Source organism: Hylobates moloch, unplaced genomic scaffold (assembly GCF_009828535.3).
Source record: "Hylobates moloch isolate HMO894 unplaced genomic scaffold, HMol_V3 SCAFFOLD_21, whole genome shotgun sequence".
In the NCBI taxonomy this organism is placed as follows: Eukaryota; Metazoa; Chordata; class Mammalia; order Primates; family Hylobatidae; genus Hylobates; species Hylobates moloch.
This window is the reverse complement of record NW_026652296.1, coordinates 37,730,615-37,748,815: the sequence shown is the minus strand read 5'-3', so window position 1 is coordinate 37,748,815 and position 18,201 is coordinate 37,730,615. Positions and strand designations below refer to the sequence as shown.

The following is an 18,201-nucleotide window of genomic DNA, read 5'->3' as shown; positions in this document are numbered from 1 at the left end:
ACCCGGAACAGCCCTGGCTCAGTGTGGACTACACAAGGACATAAAGATAGGAGATTAGGGTCACTGGAAGCCATCCGGGAGGCCAGCCACTACAGTGTGTACACATGTGTGCATGTGTGTGCACGCATGTGTATGGTCAGGTGATACCATGACCATAAAGAGGCACTTTCTGAAATCCTGATGCTTAGACAGCAGCACCAATGTGCAGGCTGGGGCCAGGAGACAATATTGTTTAATAGCCAGTAATACTACAGGGTCAGGTTCTAACTTAGACACATGACAGAAGGATGGTGACGCTCAGAGGCCACCTGCATGACAGCTCTCCTTGAGGGCTCTTCTCTGACAGGGCTGACTGCAACTTTCTGAGCCTCTCTGCCTGAGGGCTTTCTCTGCCAATGAAGGGCAGGCTGGAGTGCCAGTGGGTAATACCCCTGAGAGGAGCCCTCAGCCAATGACAGAAGTTGGAGGATAAACATCCTGGCCTTTTGTCTCCTGGGATATAACACCAAGTTGTATCTACCCAGTCACTGAGGAGTGCCCTGCAAGACTGAGTCCTAGCTATCCATATTGCTAATCTCACTATCTGTGCTGCTTCTGCCCCTTACCATTTCCACTTTTCAACTGCCTTTCTGGAATCACTTCTAAATAAGCCACTTGTACTTGAATTTTTTGTTTCAAAGTCAGCTTCTGGAGGAGCCAACCTGATAGTGGAACCCAGATCTACTGTAAGTGGCACCCTGAGACCCCCAGGGGCTTGCCTGGCTGAGATCAGACATCAGGACACCGTTCACCTTGACAATGGAAAAACCAAATTCTGCCAAAATATTTAAAGAGGTTTATTATGAGCCATATGAGTGACCAAGAAAGGGAAACACAGTCTCAAGAGGTCCTGAGAAAGTGTGCCAGAGGTGGTCCTGTTACAGGTTGGTTTGAAACATGTCATGGAGCCAGGAGTTGCAGGTAAAATTATAAATCAATACATGGAAGGTATATATTGGTTTGGTCCCAAAACGTGGGACATCTCAAGGCATTGGCTTACAAGTTTTAGGTGGGTTTAGAGATTCTTTAGTTGGAAATTGGTAGAAAAAGTTAAGCTTTGTCTAAAACATGGAGTCAATAGAAAGGAATGCTGAGGGGGTCTACTATCTGTCAGGTGATGCCATGCCAGAGTCAGGTTGGAAAGCAAGTCATAATGTACTGGGTCAGAAAGGACCTTTTTGATGAAATTTTATGGTTTGTAAGGCACGATTCCTCAGGTCCTTAAACAGGAATTTCAGAAAGAAAGAAAAAAAGATAAGAGTTCGGTCCTCAACCTGCACTCTCTAACATCTGCCAGCAGTTGAGCTCTTGGGTGGGTGGGGGGCAGGTGAAGTGGCGTTCTTCATGGCCTCACCCAACCCTGGGCCCCCTTCTTTCCGTGTGCTGGCAAGGTTGTGGGGACACTGTCAGCACAGTTCTTGTTCCATTCTCTCCCCACCTCAGGAATGGGATCCCTATGCTGCTAGCTGCAGCACCTGAGGACACATCTCTCTCATCCACCTCCGCCTTCATCCCCAAGCTCTGTGGGTATGCAACCTGTCCTTCTGGGGCACTTGGTCTCCCTTTCTTCTTGGCCTGAGCTGGCCAGCCTTACATGGTCTCATGAGCAGCCCATGGACAAAGGTGTTCTTTGCTGAGCCCTGACAGTGTGATTGAACATTGGAGGGACCTGGGTCTTCACACGTCCCTGGCTGCTTGTTTCCATCATACTCATAACACCTGTTGTCTTGGGGCCAACCAAACCCTACTGCCCACATCTAAGGTCAGTTTTGTTAGTGTGATCCGTGCATAGGTTCAGCTTTAGCTCTTCAAACATCTGGCCTCTGTTGACCCATTGAGTCAGAGTCAGGATGAAGAATTAAGATCAAGACAGTTCCACTGACTCATGGAAGTTTTGAGTTTATTGACTAACAGCAGCATTTTTGTGTGAGCATGAAAGGAAGTGGAGTGTGCGGACACACGGGCTCCTGAGTCACCTCTAAAATTGTCTCCTTCTCTACCAAGGCTATGTTAGCCTTGGCCACACCAGGATGGGCGCAGACATATATAAAAGGGCTTCATGCAGTGTAGCTTTCCCTTCCACCTTCTGCCACATGAGGACACAGCAGGGAGGTTCTCACAAGATGCTGGCACCTTGATCTTGGGCTTCCCAGCCTTTAGAGCTATGAAAAATAAATTTGTTTCCTGTAAATTACCCAGCCTGTGTTATTCTGTTATAGCAGCACAAACAGAAGAGGACAGTTCCTTTCCTGGGCTCAGCAGGGGCCAGGGAAGAACCAGAACTCCAACTCACAGGAGGTATGTGGACATGAGGGACTCTGGGTCTTGGGACCTGAAGTGGAGATTTGGAGTGAGTGGGAGTTGTCCTGAGACCACATACAGGCCAGGACTGACAGCTGGGATGTTTCCTTGTGTATGTATCCTGGCAGTTCCCTGCCCTCCCCAGGCTCCACCCAATCTTCCCTTCTTCTGTCTCAAGGAGAGAGTTTTGGGGAGTCTGCAAAAACCTCCTCACATTTTCCTTGTCACTCCGTGTTCATTACTATGGTCAATCTCCCCAGGGCTGTGTCCCAGCCCTGACCCCCTGGGATAAATGAGAAAGTGTCCAGATGTCCCCCAGCAGATGGGAAAGTGACCACAATGTAGAATAAAGTAGTGTATACGTAGCACATTTTGGAACTAATTTATACTTAGTGTTTTCTTCTACTGCCACTTTTGATTTCAGCTGTAACTATATGAGGACAGCCAAGCAGAGGTTGCCGTCTTTATATAAATGACTCAGGGACAGCAGATGAGAGATTAGGAGCTGAGGAGTGCAGGGTTTAATGAGAACTCACATTTCTGGGGAATGAGGAAGCTAGTGACACTACACTACAATCTGTGCCCCTTTTCCTTCCTGGGGTTGGGGTCCAGGGATGCTACTGACCAGATGTTCTCAGCATGTCTCTGGCCTTAGCCTCTGGCGCAAAATTTGCTCAGGCGCCCACCTCATGGCTACATGCAACATCTATGAACCCAATTTCCTGAGTCTTCACCACACATATTCCTGAAGGAGGAGAAGTATAGGTATCTCCAGGAGCAGGCACAGACAGGCAAGGCAAGCTAGGAGAGGTCTTTCCAAAGGAACAGGGCCCTCAGTGCGAGACCTGTCCTCTAATTAGGCCTGTGCACATGGATCATGCCATGCATGATGTAGACTCTGGAAATACAATAGAAATCAACACGTCCCAGAAATTGTGGGTGTCCATTTCTTGGGGGTGCAGAAAACTGTTAAAGACCCACACATGTAGTCTGAGTCAGGCAGGAATTACTGCATCCTCCCAGGGGCCAGTGCCTTAGAGTGGGCTCCTCTCCCCTTGCTCCATGAGGGACCTCTGTGCTCCAAAAGGGTCCTGAGCCAGGACTCCCCATCACCTCAGTGGGCTCACTCCCCATGAGAGCTTGTCCTGGGAGCTGCCTCAGAAATGGTTCTTAAGTGGAATGAGTGGGGTGGATTGTTTGGAAGACACTTGTTGGAATCACTGTGGATAAAGCACCTCCTCTGAGCTTCCTTCTGCTGACAGAATCAGGGTCAAGAGAAGGACCAAGCATGGGAGCAGAGAGGGGAGGTGGTGGGAGGGTCTCAAAGGAAAATCTGTTCAAGTCTGGAAAAAGGCAGGGCAGGGCTGTGTGGGATCTAGAGACCCACCCACCAGATGGCACAAAGTGCAGCAGCTATGCCTACCTCAGTGCTGGCAGGCCGCAGGGAGGTCTCCGGGCCTGGCTCTCCCCTCTGCTTTGCCTGAACACCTACAGTCTAGGGGCCACCCTCCCAGCACGTCTATGGAGGGCACGTCCCAAGACAATGGTCCAAATGCACCACAGGTCTTGTGTTGTGTCCCGCCCAGGCTGACCCTGAAACGCAGACTGGTAGGTGCAGGTAGTTTATTTGGAGGTGATCCCAGGAGGCACATGAGAGAAGGGGAGACAGAGAAGGGGAAACGCAATGTGTCTGTTATCAATGGGTTACACTGGGGTCAGTGGCATTTATCCCTCTGGGGAGCTCTGAGAACCATGTGGCACACACCTCTGAATCGGGTGCCAGGAGGCTGGGAGACTGGGACATTCACTTGCCTCCCTCCTGAAGATGGAGTGTGACTCTCAGACTTGAACTCAGTGGTTGGCAATCATGGCCCGAGGACCAAATGCAGCCCAGTCTGCTTGTCTCCATGTGTAAACAAAGTCTTGTTGGGACATGACTGCTCTTATTTGTTCATGCATTGCCTATGGCTGCTTTCAACATACAAAGGCAGTGCTGGGTAGTTGAGAAAGTGACTATACGGCCTACAAAGATCAAAATAGTTACTCCTTAAATCTTTACAGAAAATACATGCTAAAGCCTGGTCTGGGAGATGTGGACAGGCTGTCCATAGCTGCTGGCTATTCTCAGCTAACACACTAGGTATACATGCCCCCTGAGCATTAGTGCCAATGTCATATTTGTTGTGTGGGATCTCGAGTCCCTGTCCTGCTCCATGTGCACATCCGGTGCCCTGGGAGGCCACCCTCACTGCCCCTCTGCAGCCTGCAGGGGGCCCTGAGATGGCAGCTCAGATGCACCTTAGCTGTGCCTCTGGAAGCAGCTCAGGAGGCCCAACAGGAGAGAAAAATTTACCCCTGAGAACCCAGGAGGCTGCCCTGCTGAAAATAACACCATCAACTGCTCAGGCCCCTCCCTCCAGAATCATGGCACACAAAGCTTCTTAAAATGCTAAGTTAAGATGTATACTACATGATGAACTTAGACAATGAAGAATTTCTAAAATACCTGAGCATGAACTCCTAACACATGGAAAGTAAGAACACACAAGCACAGAGCTGCTCAGGCACTGAAGGGCCATGTTGAGGAACTGCTGAGGTGCTGGAAAGGAGAGGGCAGCATGTGGCCAGGCCCGTGGCTAGGACCCACTCAGGAATGCCCGCCTGAGCATGTCTTGTTCCAGAGGTCAAACCGTGTCCTCCAGGGCTCTATTCCAATGGTGAAGAAGCAGATGCGGGTCTGAGGGAGCAAGCACAGGAAGGGACAGTGGCTGGGGGCTCAGGACGCAGAAACTTGTGGCTTCTGCTATCAACACAGGTTCCACCTCAGTCTTGCCCATTCCCAGGGCTGGGCTCTGGCCCCTAAGTGTGGGCCTCCAGCTTGAGTTCTGGGCTGTTCCAGACTTTCAGGGTGATCTGTGGCTCCCTCCTGACCAAAGAACACCTGTATTAGCACCCTCCTCCCCAGCCAGCAGCCTCCAGGGGAAACCCAGGCTGTCCAGTGTTTTTCATTCTCCAAGAACAGCATGGCACACTCCATTCCAGAGGGAGCTGCTCTCAGATTTAAACAATTACTTAACCTGTTACCTAATCCTCTGATAAGGGGATGGAGTAATGCTAGATGTGTCATGCACAGTGTCAGGGTTCATTATGTCCTCGTCCCCAGAGCAGGCACTGCAGCTCAGCAGGAGCCAGGACAGGACCAGGGAGGGAGGGCAGTGGGGTCCCTCCTCAGCCTCCACCTGCCTCAGGCTCTGGGTCAGGGGAGGGGGACCCTGAGAACTGCACACTCAGCGAGAGGTGATGGATCCCCACCAGGCTCTTTCTTTTCTTTTTTTTTTTTTTTGAGACGGAGTCTCGCTCTGTCGCCCAGGCTGGAGTGCAGTGGTGCGATCTCGGCTCACTGCAAGCTCCGCTTCCCAGGTTCACGCCATTCTCCTGCCTCAGCCTCTCCGAGTAGCTGGGACTACAGGCGCCTGCCACCAAGCCCGGCTAATGTTTTTTGTATTTTTAGTAGAGACGGGGTTTCACCATGGTCTCGATCTCCTGACCTCGTGATCCGCCCGCCTCGGCCTCTCAAAGTGCTGGGATTACAAGCGTGAGCCACCGTGCCCGGCCCTCACCAGGCTCTTTCTTTAAAAGGCAGAGGAAGGCTGGGGAGGAAGACCAGAGAGGGGACAGCCTCTACTTAGGCCTAGGAGACTAGGACCCCAGGGGTGAGAGCAGTCTGAAGGCCATGTGCTCTGGGTACAGGCAGATGCAGTGGCATGACATGACAGAGTCAGGAAACTCAAATTGGCCAGGAGCCTGCAAGTGGACCTCTGGCTGCCTGCCCCTCTGTGCTCCCTACTAAGGCACAAGCAGAGTAGCCTGGTAGAGGCTGCTGCAGGCTCACTCCTCTAAGTCCCTTTGTCATTTGCACCTGTGCCCACACCACACCCCATGCAACATCCACAGCTGTGTCCAGGGGGGAAGCTGGTGTCTTGTCTTACATTGTTCAGCTCTGGGCTCTCTTGAAAAGGGCAGTTGTCAAAGTCGTCTTCAAACTTCCCACACGTGGTTCTGCTCAGTTGCAGATTCATGGAGAATGTCATCTTATCATAACCCTGTTGAATAAAAAAGATTAAAGTGGACAGACTCTTTGAGTTGCTCGTAGGTAACTCCTTGTGAAAATGCGACCTTGTAGGAAGAGGCCGCAACACTCTCCTCCACTAGGGAGCTCGCGCATGGGCCTGGCATTAGCTCACTGGAGGTAAAACCCAGGAGACCTTCTCTAGACTGAGGAGTTAAGAGCAAACAGCAAATATGTGTGGTGGGTCCTGGGACAGACACAGGCTGTCATACCCTATTAATGCATCCTCTATCTCCAGCTTCACTTCCCTGTCTCCCATGATGAGACTCGGCTTCACTCTCAGCGGGCATGTGAGCCTGCAGCTGCATTTTCAGAGGACACACGCTGCATGCTTGGGAAGGTGTTAGCTCTCCATCAGTTTTCAGGGTAACCTCAGCCCTGGGGCAGGGGAAGCCTCATCTAGAGTGTGCTGTCAAACCTTCCACCTGACCTCCGCAAGAGGAATGCAAGAATGCCACCCAGCGCTCCCACTACACACAGGCCCACACTCTTGGGACAATGGCTTTAAGAAACACCATCTGCCCTATTGCAAGGTGCACTCTGAAGTTCTCCTTGCTCTCCTTCCCACTCCATTCTATGTCATTCCACTCCATAGACTCCCTCCCCATCCATGCATTCCTCCTAGCCCCTAAACTGACTCTGGGATTACCACATCCAGGAAGCCATGTGAAAGGCTCCACACCAGAGGGCGGGGGGCAGAGAGCCAGCCAGGACCTTACACAGAGTCTTTCCAGAGCTTAAGCTCTGTGCAGTACTGGGGTCCCTCTACCCTTCTTTCAGGCTCTTGGTGCTGACAAACGAAGAGCAATGCTCCTTCTCCCTCTAAACCAGAAGTTCTCCACTAGGAGGGCATTTTAATTGTTCATGCCTGCAGCCCAGGCGAACTGCACATTCCTGAATCATTTAGTGATTCCACTAAAAGGAGAACATTTTAGGATTAAGGACCATGGACTGAAGAAGAGTGTAACATGACATTCAACTCATTAAGTGTAGACCCAGCAAGGAGCCCAGAGCAGGTGGAAATCAGAGAAGAACTGACCTCACAGCAGCCTCTTGGGGATGATGGTGCTTCTTTTTTACTTCTGAATTATCAGCTCTCTTTGTCTCTCTGTCTCTCTTTCTGTCTCTTTCTGCTTCTCTCTCTCTCTCTCTCTTCCCTTTCTTTTACTCTGATTATCTCTTTTCCTAATTATCTCTTTTTAAATTTCTTTGAAATGTTTCTCAGTTTCTGTCTATGGACATTTTTTGTGTGACCCATTTCCTCACCTGATGCATCATTTTCTCAATTTTCCTTATGTTGAGGTCATTCTTCAGTTAAGTGATGCCATAAAAATCATGGAGGTTGAATAATGTATCTACTATTGAGTAGATCTGGATTCAAAAAAATTATAATGTATATCTTTCATAAAGACAAAAAGCAAATTTCTGAGGTTGTATTTTATACAAGTTTAGTCTACAAATGGTGAACCAAGAGTCCTGATTAAGCCCTGCCCCACACGCTCCCACCCCTGCCCATCGCTCAGCAGTCTGTGCTGGACACTAAGGCAGAAGAAGATGTGGTCACCAACCTGCTCCTTCCAGGAATCCAGGACACGCACCAGCTTGTAGGCATACCAGTCATTGCTCTGCTGGTTGAATATGTATACAGCAAACTCCAGGGTGGGAGGGAGATAAACAGCAATTTGTTTTTGGTCATTCCACTCCTCTTCCTCTTGGAAATGCCAAGCATAGGTAACCAGGAGCTGGAAGCTGAAGAGAAGCAGCAGTGGCGCCCAGGACAGAGCCCTGCCCCGTGGCAGACTCCACATGGGGCAGGGCACAGGAAGCATCCCTGCCTCCAGCCTTCCCAGCCTGGACTCCCACAGGAACCTACTGCACACAGTTCTGGCCCTTAAACTCTTGAGCTCAGGCAGAAACTCCTCCCTCCAGGCCTCATCTCTGGCATTGTAATCTGTCCCTCCCAAATGTGGCTTCACCTCCTCCACACAAAGCTGTTTCAATCATCTCTTGTTCAGGGAGAAGTAACAGCAACCATGGGGGTGGGTTAGAAAGATCGGGGATCCCAGTGGGCAAGAGCAAGGCATGAGGTCCAGCCACCACTGCTCCCTAGTGCCTCAGTGGGCTAGAGGAGAGCACCCACTTCCTCAGGTGTCCAGGGTCAGTTCCTGAAATAAGAATAGAAGTACAAGAGGTGTGAGTGGAAGGTGATCCCTGGACATGCCAGTGGGGTGGGGAAACAAAACCAGATGGGTCAAGGACTAAAAGGAGGAGCTGCCAGGAGCAAAAGCGCTGTGAGTGAACAGAAGGCATGGCTGCCCAGGGACTCATAGGAAGGCTCCAGAGCACCTGCCTGAGTATCAGCAACTTGATGCTGTGGGGCTCTGGGGCTGAGGGTGAAGACTGCTCTTGGGCATCCTTCATGGCTGCTTTAAAGCTTAGGACCTGCTGCACTGGCAGAACAACCTCCCGACGAAGAACCTGGGAAAGATTAGTATAGGTACTTGCAGCTAGATTCAGCCACTGGAGATACAAGTTTGGCAAAGTTGGGGGATGGTCTAGGAACCCCACACTCCTAGAAGTCAGGGATGGGAGGGGGTGCTGGGGACAGAAAAAATGCCATGCATTCAGTACCAGGTCACTTTCTCCTGAGCATAGCTGGACATAGATGTGACCTGTGCTCAGCTCTGACCTTGGATGTGGCGGCCATGAAGGACGATGTGCCCAAGCTGAGGATACTCCCAAGAGCTGGTGCATACCCTTCCTTCCCAGGCCTGCAGGATGGAGGGAGCATCCAGGTGGGACTCTGAGTCTGTGGATGGTACTCACAGATGTGGGTCTCAGCAGAGTTGCCTGCAGCACAGCCCTCACTCTCTGGCTGACCCTCTCAGCCCTGAGTCATGAATGACAAATGCCATTTCATGGTTCCACCCCCTGAGATCCTTGTTGTACCTTCCAGCAGCTGGCAGAACTTAATGAATTCACCTGAGTTCTCCCAGAGATGCAGAGAGTTGGGGGTAGGGGTGGAGGGGTGGTCCTAGCCTTGGAGACCTGAGACCCAGTCCAGCTGGGCCAGGAGCTGATTCTGCACCTTCACCCTTCCCTGAGCTTTCTGGGCCTCACTTGTCCACTCCTCAGATGGGCATAGCATTGTCCATCCAGCCTCCAGAGGCTTGTTGCTTACTGGACAAATTGCCCTCATGGAGTCAAAGTGCTGTAATAATTGCAAAGCTGTATGCTTAGATTGGCAATTGTTCTGCACTGGCAATTCCTTTCCTTATCTCTGCTGAGGGTACACGGGAACCTTGCACATTTGACATTTCTCCCCAGTGTTCAGGCCTGGACCACAGCCTGGGGAAGGAATGAAGGCAGGGCTCAGCACTGCCACCGAGGCTGACAGCAAAGTGCAAACTCTGGGAGGTATTCTCACCACTGTGATGACTAAATGCACCTGCGTATCTCTCCAGAGGGGAGCACAGATGAAGGAGGCCAAGGCACATGAAATTCCTGCAGAAAGCGGCTCAGAGGGAGGGCGTGCAGGGGCCCTGGAGACAGGCACAGTCTGGCTTCCTTCCTGTGCTCTCTCCAGGGCCCCACCTGGGTCCTCCCTCGCACTCTCCTCCCCTACCTGGAGCACACTACCCATCTGCTCCATGTACTGTGCGTCTTCTTGATCTTCGTATAGAGTCTATTTTTCTTTCTGAGTCACAGAATCATCGTTTGTCCAAGTCAGATTTCTCCCCATTGTGGGAAGAGGTGAATAAACTCAACCCTGCTCCCCAACAAGAGTATCGTGGCCAAGTACAGGAATCTGTAGTTCACATTTACAGGCCTTTGTCCAATTCTTTCACATACATCACTAGTCAAAGAGCAAGGAAAAGAATCTTCTTATTGCAGTAGTGACTTGGTACATGATTTGATCTTGGGCTGAGAGCATGCACAGCAATGCGAATGCAGGTTATATGATCATAAAGAAAAAAATCTATCGAGAAGCCATAATAGTGATGAACCTGCATACAAATACCACTGTGGGCTTGGAGTATACAACAGAACAAATGACAATGTTGCAGGGAATATGGCACTTCCACAACCATGTTGTGAGGGTTTAATATGTCTCCTGGAAGCTGGCTTACGGAAGCCTACATGTTATAAAGGATACAGCAGAGTTGACAGATACAGTTAACTAGTCTACTTCAGTAGTTGCCTGTAAATTTCTTTACCTAATATAAAGTGTAAGGTATGTTTAAATTGTGGCAAAATAAACATAACATTTACAATCTTACCAATTTTAAGTGTACAGTTCACTATTGTTTAAATATATTTACATTGCTGTGCATAGAATATAATTTTTAAAGGAATGATCTGTTAATTATGAAATTAAAGTGTTAATTATGAAATTAAAGTGTTAATTGTATTACAGGGATATTGGCAAAACAACCCTTAAGGCATAGCTGGTGGAGTTTGGGTGCACTGTACTTACTGAGGATGATGTAATTGGCTGCTCCCTAATGTGTAAGTTCTCACCCCAACATCCCCTGAAGCTCTGTCCCACTGCCTGGCTCTCATGGGTCGTCAGGCTCTTTCTTCACAAGAAACCTGATTCCATGATGGCAGGAGCTTTGAGTCTTCATCATGGGCCTCTGTGCTGCCTCTGTGCTGAACATTGACAGGGGCTCCCATGGAGTTCTGGAACAGACCAAGTTCTGTGGAGGATGGTGCCAGGATGTGTGGCTTGAGGGAATCTGGAGGCAGGAGCCCCCAGCCAAGCAGTCTGTACCTCCCTGAGGGCAGCCTCACAGCCCAGAGATGTGCCACCATCTACTGGCCTAGGGTCTGAGCTGGCTATGAAAATGACCCCCACAAAGGTGTTTGGAAGATGAGTGGTTGCTGAGTGCAGTGGCTCACTCCTATAATTCCAGCACTTTGGGAGGCCCACGGGGGAGGGCCGCTTGAGCTCAGGAGCTCAAGACCAACATGGACAACATAAAAAAAAAAACCATTTCTACAAAATAGAAAAAAATTAGCTGGGCATGCTGGTGTGTGCCTGTAGTCCCAGTTATTTGGGAGGCTGAGGCGGGAGGATCGCTAGACCCCAAGAGATGGAAATGGAGGCTGCAGTGAGCCATGATCACACCAGTGCACTCCAGCCTGGGCAAAAGAATGAGACCCTGTTTCAAAAAAAAAAAAAAAAAAAAAGATGAGTGGTTACTAATACACATTGCCCCCCCCCCCCTTTTTTTTTGTAATTTAACATTCTATTTTAGATTCAGGAGGGTACATGTGCAGGTTTGTTACATGGGTATATTGTGTGATGATGAGGTTTGAGGTATGCTCGATCCTGTCACCCAGGTAGTGAGCATAGTACCCAATTGTTAATTTTTTAACCCTCGCCCCCCCTCCCTCCCCACACTACTAGTTTCTAGTATTTATCTTTAGCTCCCACCTATAAGTGAAAATATACTGTACGTGGTTTTCTGTTTCTGTATTAATTCACTTAGCATAATGGCCACTAGCTTCATCCATGTTCCTGCAAGGAATATAATTTGTTCTTTTTTCATGGCTGTGTAGTATTCCATGGTGTGTATATACCACGTTTTCTTTATCAAATACACTGTTGATGGGCAATTTGGTTGATTCCATGTCTTTGCTATGGTAAATGGTGCTGCAATGAACAAAGAGTGTATGTGTCTTCTTGGTAGAATGATTTATTTTCCCTTTGGGTATATACCCAGTAATGGGATTGCTGGGTCGAATGGTCATTCTATATTTAGTTCTTTGAGAAATCTCCAATTGCTCTCCACAGTGGCTGAACTAACTTACATTCCCACCAACAGTGTGTAAATGTTCCCTTTTCTCTGCAGCCTCGCCAACATCTGTTATTTTTTGACTTTTAAATATTAATCATAGCCACTCTGACTAGTGTGAGATGGTATCTCATTTTGTTTTCTTTTTTAACTTTTATTTTAGGTTCAGGGGTACATGGACAGGTTTGTTTTATAGGTAATTTGCCTGTTAGGGGGTTTGGTGTACAGTCTGTTTCATCACAAAAGTAATAAGCACAGTACCTGATAGGTATTTTTTTAATCTTCACTCTTCCCTGGCCTTCCACCCTCCACCCTCAAGTAGGCCCTTATTCCTTTCTTTGTGTTGATGTGTACTCAGTTCACACTCATAGGGGAGAACATGTAGTATTTGGTTTTCTGTTCCTGTGTTAGTTTGCTTAGGATAATGGCCTCCAGCTCCATCCATGTTGCTACAAAGGACATGATCTTATTCTTTTTTATGGCTGGGTAGTATTATTTACTATGTATGTACCATATTGTCTTTATCCAGTCTACTGTTCATGGACATTTAGGTTGATTCCTTGTCTTTGCTATTGTGAATAGTGTTGTGATGAACATACACGTGCAATGTCTTTATGGTAGAATGATTTATATTCCTTTGTCTGTATACCCAATAATAAGGTTTCTGGGTTGAATGGTAATTCTGCTTTGAGTTCTTTGAGAATTCACCAAATTGCTTTCCACAATGGCTGAACCAATTTACATCCCTACCAGCAGTGTATAAGTGCTCTCCTTTTTCTACAACCTTGCCAGTATCTGTTTTTTTTTTAATTTTTTTTTTATTTTTTGGTAATAGCCATTCTGACTGGTGTGAGATGGTATCTCATTGTGTTTTTTATTTGCATTTCTCTAATGATTAGAGATGTTGAGCATTTTTTCATATGCTTGTTGGCCACATATATGTCTTCTTTAGAAAAGTGTCTCTTCATGGCCTTTGCCCACTTTTTAATGGGGTTATGCATTCTTTTTTCTTGTAAATTTGTTTAAGTTCCTTGTAGACGCTGGGTATTAGGCCTTTGTCCAATGCATAGTTTGCAAAAATTTTCTCCCATTCTGTAGGCTGTGTGTTTACTCTGTTGACAGTTTCTTTTGCGGGGCAGAAGCTCTTCAGTTTAATTAGATCCTGTTTGTCAATTTTTGCTTTTGTTGCCTATGCTTTTGGTGTCTTCATCATGAAATCTTTGCCAGTTCCTGTGTCCAGAATGGCATTGCCGATGTTGTCTTTCAGGGTTTTTATAGTTTTGAGTTTTACATGTAAGTCTTTAATCCATCTTGAGTCGATTTTTGTATATGGTGTAAGGAAGGGGTCCAGATTCAATCTTCTGCATATGGCTAACTAGTTATCCCAACACCTTTTATTGAATAGGGGGTCCTTTTTCTATTACTTGTTTTTTTTTCAGCTTTGTTGAAGATCAGATGACTGGAGGTGTGTGACCCTATTTCTAGGCTCTCTATTCTGTTCCAATGGTCTATGTGTCTGTTCTTGTACCAGTACTATGCTGTTTTGGTTACTGTAGCCCTGTAGCATAGTTTGACACTGGGTAACACGATGCCTCCAGCTTTGTTTTTTTTTGCTTAAAATTGCCTTGGCTATTCAGGCTCTGTTTTGGTTTCAGATTAATTTTAAAACAGTTTTTTCTAGTTCTGAGAAGTATGTCTTTGGTAGTTTGTTGGGAATAGCATTGAATTTGTAAATTACTTTGGGCAGTTTGGTCATTTTATTAATATTGATTCTTCTTATTCATGAGCATGGAATTTTTTTTCATTTGTTTGGGTCATCTCTCATTTCTTTGAGAATTGTTTTGTAGTTCTCATTGTAGAGATCTACAATGTAGATCTTAGCTGTATTCCTAGGTATTTTATTCTTTTTGTGGCAATTGTGAATGGGATTGTCTTCCTGATTTGGCTCCTGGCTTAGCTCTTGTTGGTGTACAGAAATGCTAGTGATTTTTGTACATTGATTTTGTATCCTGAAACTTTGCTAAAGTTGTTTATTAGCTGAAGGAGCTTTTGGACTATGGGGTTGTCTAGATATAAAATCATGGCATCTGCAAACAGGGATGGTTTGCCTTCCTCTCTTCCTATTTGGATGCCGTTTATTTCTTTCTCTTGCCAGATTGCTCTGGCCAGAACTTCCCATACTATGTTGTACAGGAGGGAGAGAGAGGGAATCCTTGTCTTATGCTGGTTTTCAAGGGGAATGCTTCCAGCTTTTGCCCATTCAGTATGATGTTGGCTGTGGGTTTGTCATATATTGCTTTTATTATCTTAAGGTATGTTCCTTCAATACCTATTTTATTGAGAGTTTTTAACATGAATGGATGTTGAGTTCTATTGAAAGCCTCTTTTGCATATATTAAGGTAATCATTTGGGTTTATATATTTTTTGTTCTGTTTATGTGATGAATTACATTCACCAATTTGTGTATGTTGAATCAAACTTGATTCCAGGGATAAAAGCTACTTAAGTGTGATGGACTAGCTTTTCGACGTACTGCCAGATTTGGTTTGCTAGTATTTTGTTGAGGATTTTCGCATCTATGTTCATCAAAGATAGCGGCCTGAATTTTTCTTTTTTTGTTGTGTTTCTGCCAGGTTTTGTTATCAGAATGATGCTGGACTCATAGAATGAGTTAGAGAGGAGGCTCTCTTCTTCAATGTTTTGGAATAGTTTCAGTGGAAATGATACCAGCTCTTCTTTATACATCTGGTAGAATTCAGCTGTGAATCTGTTTGGTCCCAGGCTTTTCCTCATTGGTAGGCTTTTCATTACTGATGCAAGTTTGGAACTTGTTATTGGTCTGTTCAGGGATTCAATTTCTTCCTGGTTTGATATTGTGAGATTGTATGTTTCCAGAAATTTATTCATTTCTTCTAGGTTTTCTGGTTGGTGTATATAGAGGTGTTTGTAGTAGTCTCTGAGGGCTTCTTGTATTACGGTGGAGTTGTAGGTAATATCCTCTTTGTCATTTCTGATTGTATAATTCACATCTCAATTTCATTCAGTTTAGCTCTGATTTTGGTTATTTTTTGTTTTCTGCTAGCTTTGGGATTGGTTTGCTCTTGTTTTTCTAGTTCCTCTAGGTGTGATGTTAGCTTGTTAATTTGACATCTTTATAACTTTTTGATTAGGATGTTTAGTGCTATAAACTTTCCTCTTAACACTGCTTTAGCTGTGTCCCAGAGATTCTAGTATGTTGTATCTTTGTTCTCACTAGTTTCAAAGAATTTCTTGATTTCTGCCTTAATTTCATTGTTTACCCAAAAGTCATTCAGGAGCAGGTTGTTTAATTTTCATCTAATTGTATGGTTTTGAGTGATCTTCTTAGTAATGATTTCTATTTTTACTGCACTGTGGTCTGAGAGTGTGGTTGGTATGATTTTGGTTTTTTCAATATGTTGAGAATTGTTTTATGGCAATTGTGTGGTCAATTTTAGAGTATATCCATGTGCAGATGAGAAAAATGTATGTTCTGGTTTTTTGGGGTGAAGAGTTCTGTAGATATCTGTTAGGTCTATTTGGTTGACAGTTGAGTTCAGGTCCAGAATATCTCTATTAGTTTTCTGCCTCAATGATCTGTATAATACTGTCAAATGGGTTTTGAAGTCTCCCACTATCATTGTGTGGTTATGTAAGTCTTTTTGTATGTCTCTAATAACTTGTCTTATAAATTTGCTCCTGTGTTGGGTGCATATATATTTAGGATAGTTAGGTCTTCTTGTCGAATTTAATCCTTTAACATGATGTAATGCCCTTCTTGGTTTTTTTTTCTTTTTTTGAATGTTGCTGCTTTAAAGTTTGTTTTGTCTAAAATTAGACTAGTAACCCCTCCTTTCTTCTGATTTCTGTTTGCTTGATAGATTTTTCTTCAACCCTTTATTTTCAGCCTATTGGTGTTATTGCATGTGAGATAGGTCTCTAGAAGACAGCCTACCATTGGATATTCCTTTTTTATCCAATTTGCTACTCTGTGCCTTTTAATTGGGGCATTTAGCACATTGATATTCAAAGTTAATATTTATATGCGTGGATGTGATCCTGTAATTATGTTGTTAGCTGTTTATCATGCAGACATGATTGCGTATTTGCTTTATAGTGACAATGGCCTATGTACTTAGGTGTGTTTTTGTGGTGTCTGGTAATGGTCTTTCCTTTCCATATTTAGCACTATCTTAAGGAACTCTTGTCAGGTAGATCTAGTGGTAATGAATTCCCTTAGCATTTGCTTTTGTGAAAAGGATCTTATTTTTCTTTAACTTATGAAGCTTTGTTTGGCTGAATATGAAATTCTTGGTTGAAATCTGTTTTTTTTTGTTTTAAGTGCTGAATATAGGCCCCCATCTCTTCTGGCTGGTAGGGTTTCTGCTGAATGGTCCACTGTTAGCCTGACGAAGTGTTCTTTGTAGGTGACCTACCCCTTCTCTCTTGTTTTATGAATTTGGGTGCTTCTGTTTTGGGTGCATAAATATTTAGGATAGTTATGTCCTCTTGTTGAATTGTCTTGTATAGTATCTCGCAAAGGTTGCTTTTAACACTTTTTTCTTTCACTTTGACCTTGGAGAATCTGATGACTCTATGTCTTGGGTTTGGTCGTCTTGTATAGTATCTTGCAAGGGTTCTCTGCATTTCCTGAATTTGAATTTTGGCCTCTCTAGTGAGGCTGGGAAATCTTTCATGGTTGACATCCTGAAATATGTTTTTCAAGTTGCTTGCTTTCTCTTCTTCTCTTTCAGGGATGCCAATGGGTCTTAAATTTGGTCTCTATATATTCCCATATTCCTCGGAGGTTTTATTCATTATTTTTTATCTCTTTTCTTTATTTTTGTGTACTTGATTTAATTTGGAGAACCAGTCTTCAAGTTCTAATATTCTTTCATCAGCTTGGTCTATTCTGCTGTTAATGGTTGTGATTGTATTCTGAAGTTCTTAAAGTGAGTTTTTCAGCTCTATTAGATCAGTTTTGTTCTTTCTTAAACTGGCCATTTGGTTTTTCAGCCTCTGGATCATTTTATTGTATTCCTTAGATCGCTTGGATTAGGTTTCCACTTTCTCCTGAATCTTGAAGATTTTCATTCCTACCCATATTCTGAATTCTAAGCGTGTCATTTCAGTCATTTCAGGCTGGTTAAGAACCATCACTGGGGAACAAGTGCAATCCTTTGGAATTAATAAGACATTCTGGCCTTTTGAGTTGCCAGAGTTCTTGCAGTGGTTCTTTATCTTTTCTGTGGGCTGACGTTCCTTCAGTCTTTGAAGTTGCTGTCCTTTAGATGGGGTGTTTTACTCTTATCTTTTTTGATGCCCTTGTTTGATTGTGTTATAAGGTGGGTTCAGCCACCTGGTTTCATTTCTCAGCACTCCTGGGCTGCATATACTAATCTGGGTGGCTAGTACCAGGTCCCTGACTTTGTTTTCTAACCCCTTGATGTTAGAAAACTGCTGTGCTGGAGGGGCTGAGGTGTTCCCAGTCTGTTGGCCACAACAGTCCAATGAATAGTGCTGGCCAAAGCTCTTTGTTGGGGTGGTGGCAACAGGATCCATGCTCACTTGTGTGTGCCAGCAGCTGCAGCAGCATGGCAGGGTGCACATGTATCAGCTGAAATACAGCACTGGGGGGATCAGGGTGGCAGCATTCCTGCATACATTCAGGGGCATGGTAAGGGTGGGGAGCTGGTGAAAGTAGGATTGCTGGCTTCTGAGCACACGCTTGCACCAGTGGTGGCAGCGGCGTGGCAAGGGCAGGGCTGCCAACATCTGTGTGCTTGTTTGTGCCATTGGTGGCAGTTTGACAGGGTGCCCGTGCATCAGCAGTGGTGTGCCATTGGGGTGTGTATACATGGCAGCAGTGGCGTGGCAGGGTGTGTGCACATTAGTGCACAGGCAGGAGATTG

The 18,201-nt window shown here is 45.8% G+C and overlaps 1 protein-coding gene across 1 annotated transcript; it reads right to left on the bottom strand.

Annotated features, from left to right (window-relative positions):
* Nucleotides 1–4,760: 4,760 nt before the first annotated feature.
* CST9L (cystatin 9 like) lies at nucleotides 4,761–8,283 on the bottom strand. Its single transcript, XM_032143010.2, has 3 exons — nucleotides 8,038–8,283; nucleotides 6,330–6,443; nucleotides 4,761–5,077 (listed from the first exon to the last, which is right to left on the bottom strand). The coding sequence occupies exons 1-3, from the start codon at nucleotides 8,275–8,277 to the stop codon at nucleotides 4,988–4,990; spliced, it is 444 nt and encodes a 147-aa protein (XP_031998901.1). The 5' UTR covers nucleotides 8,278–8,283; the 3' UTR covers nucleotides 4,761–4,987.
* Nucleotides 8,284–18,201: the final 9,918 nt, after the last annotated feature.

Coding starts and splice junctions, on each gene's coding strand:
- CST9L (XM_032143010.2), bottom strand. CDS start 8,277: ATGTGGAGTCTGCCACGGGGCAGGGCTCTGTCCTGGGCGCCACTGCTG. Junction 6,444..8,037: donor TGGATTCCTGGAAGGAGCAG/GTTGGTGACCAC, acceptor TTTATTCAACAG/GGTTATGATAAGATGACATT. Junction 5,078..6,329: donor AGAGCCCAGAGCTGAACAAT/GTAAGACAAGAC, acceptor TTGCTCCCTCAG/ACCCGCATCTGCTTCTTCAC.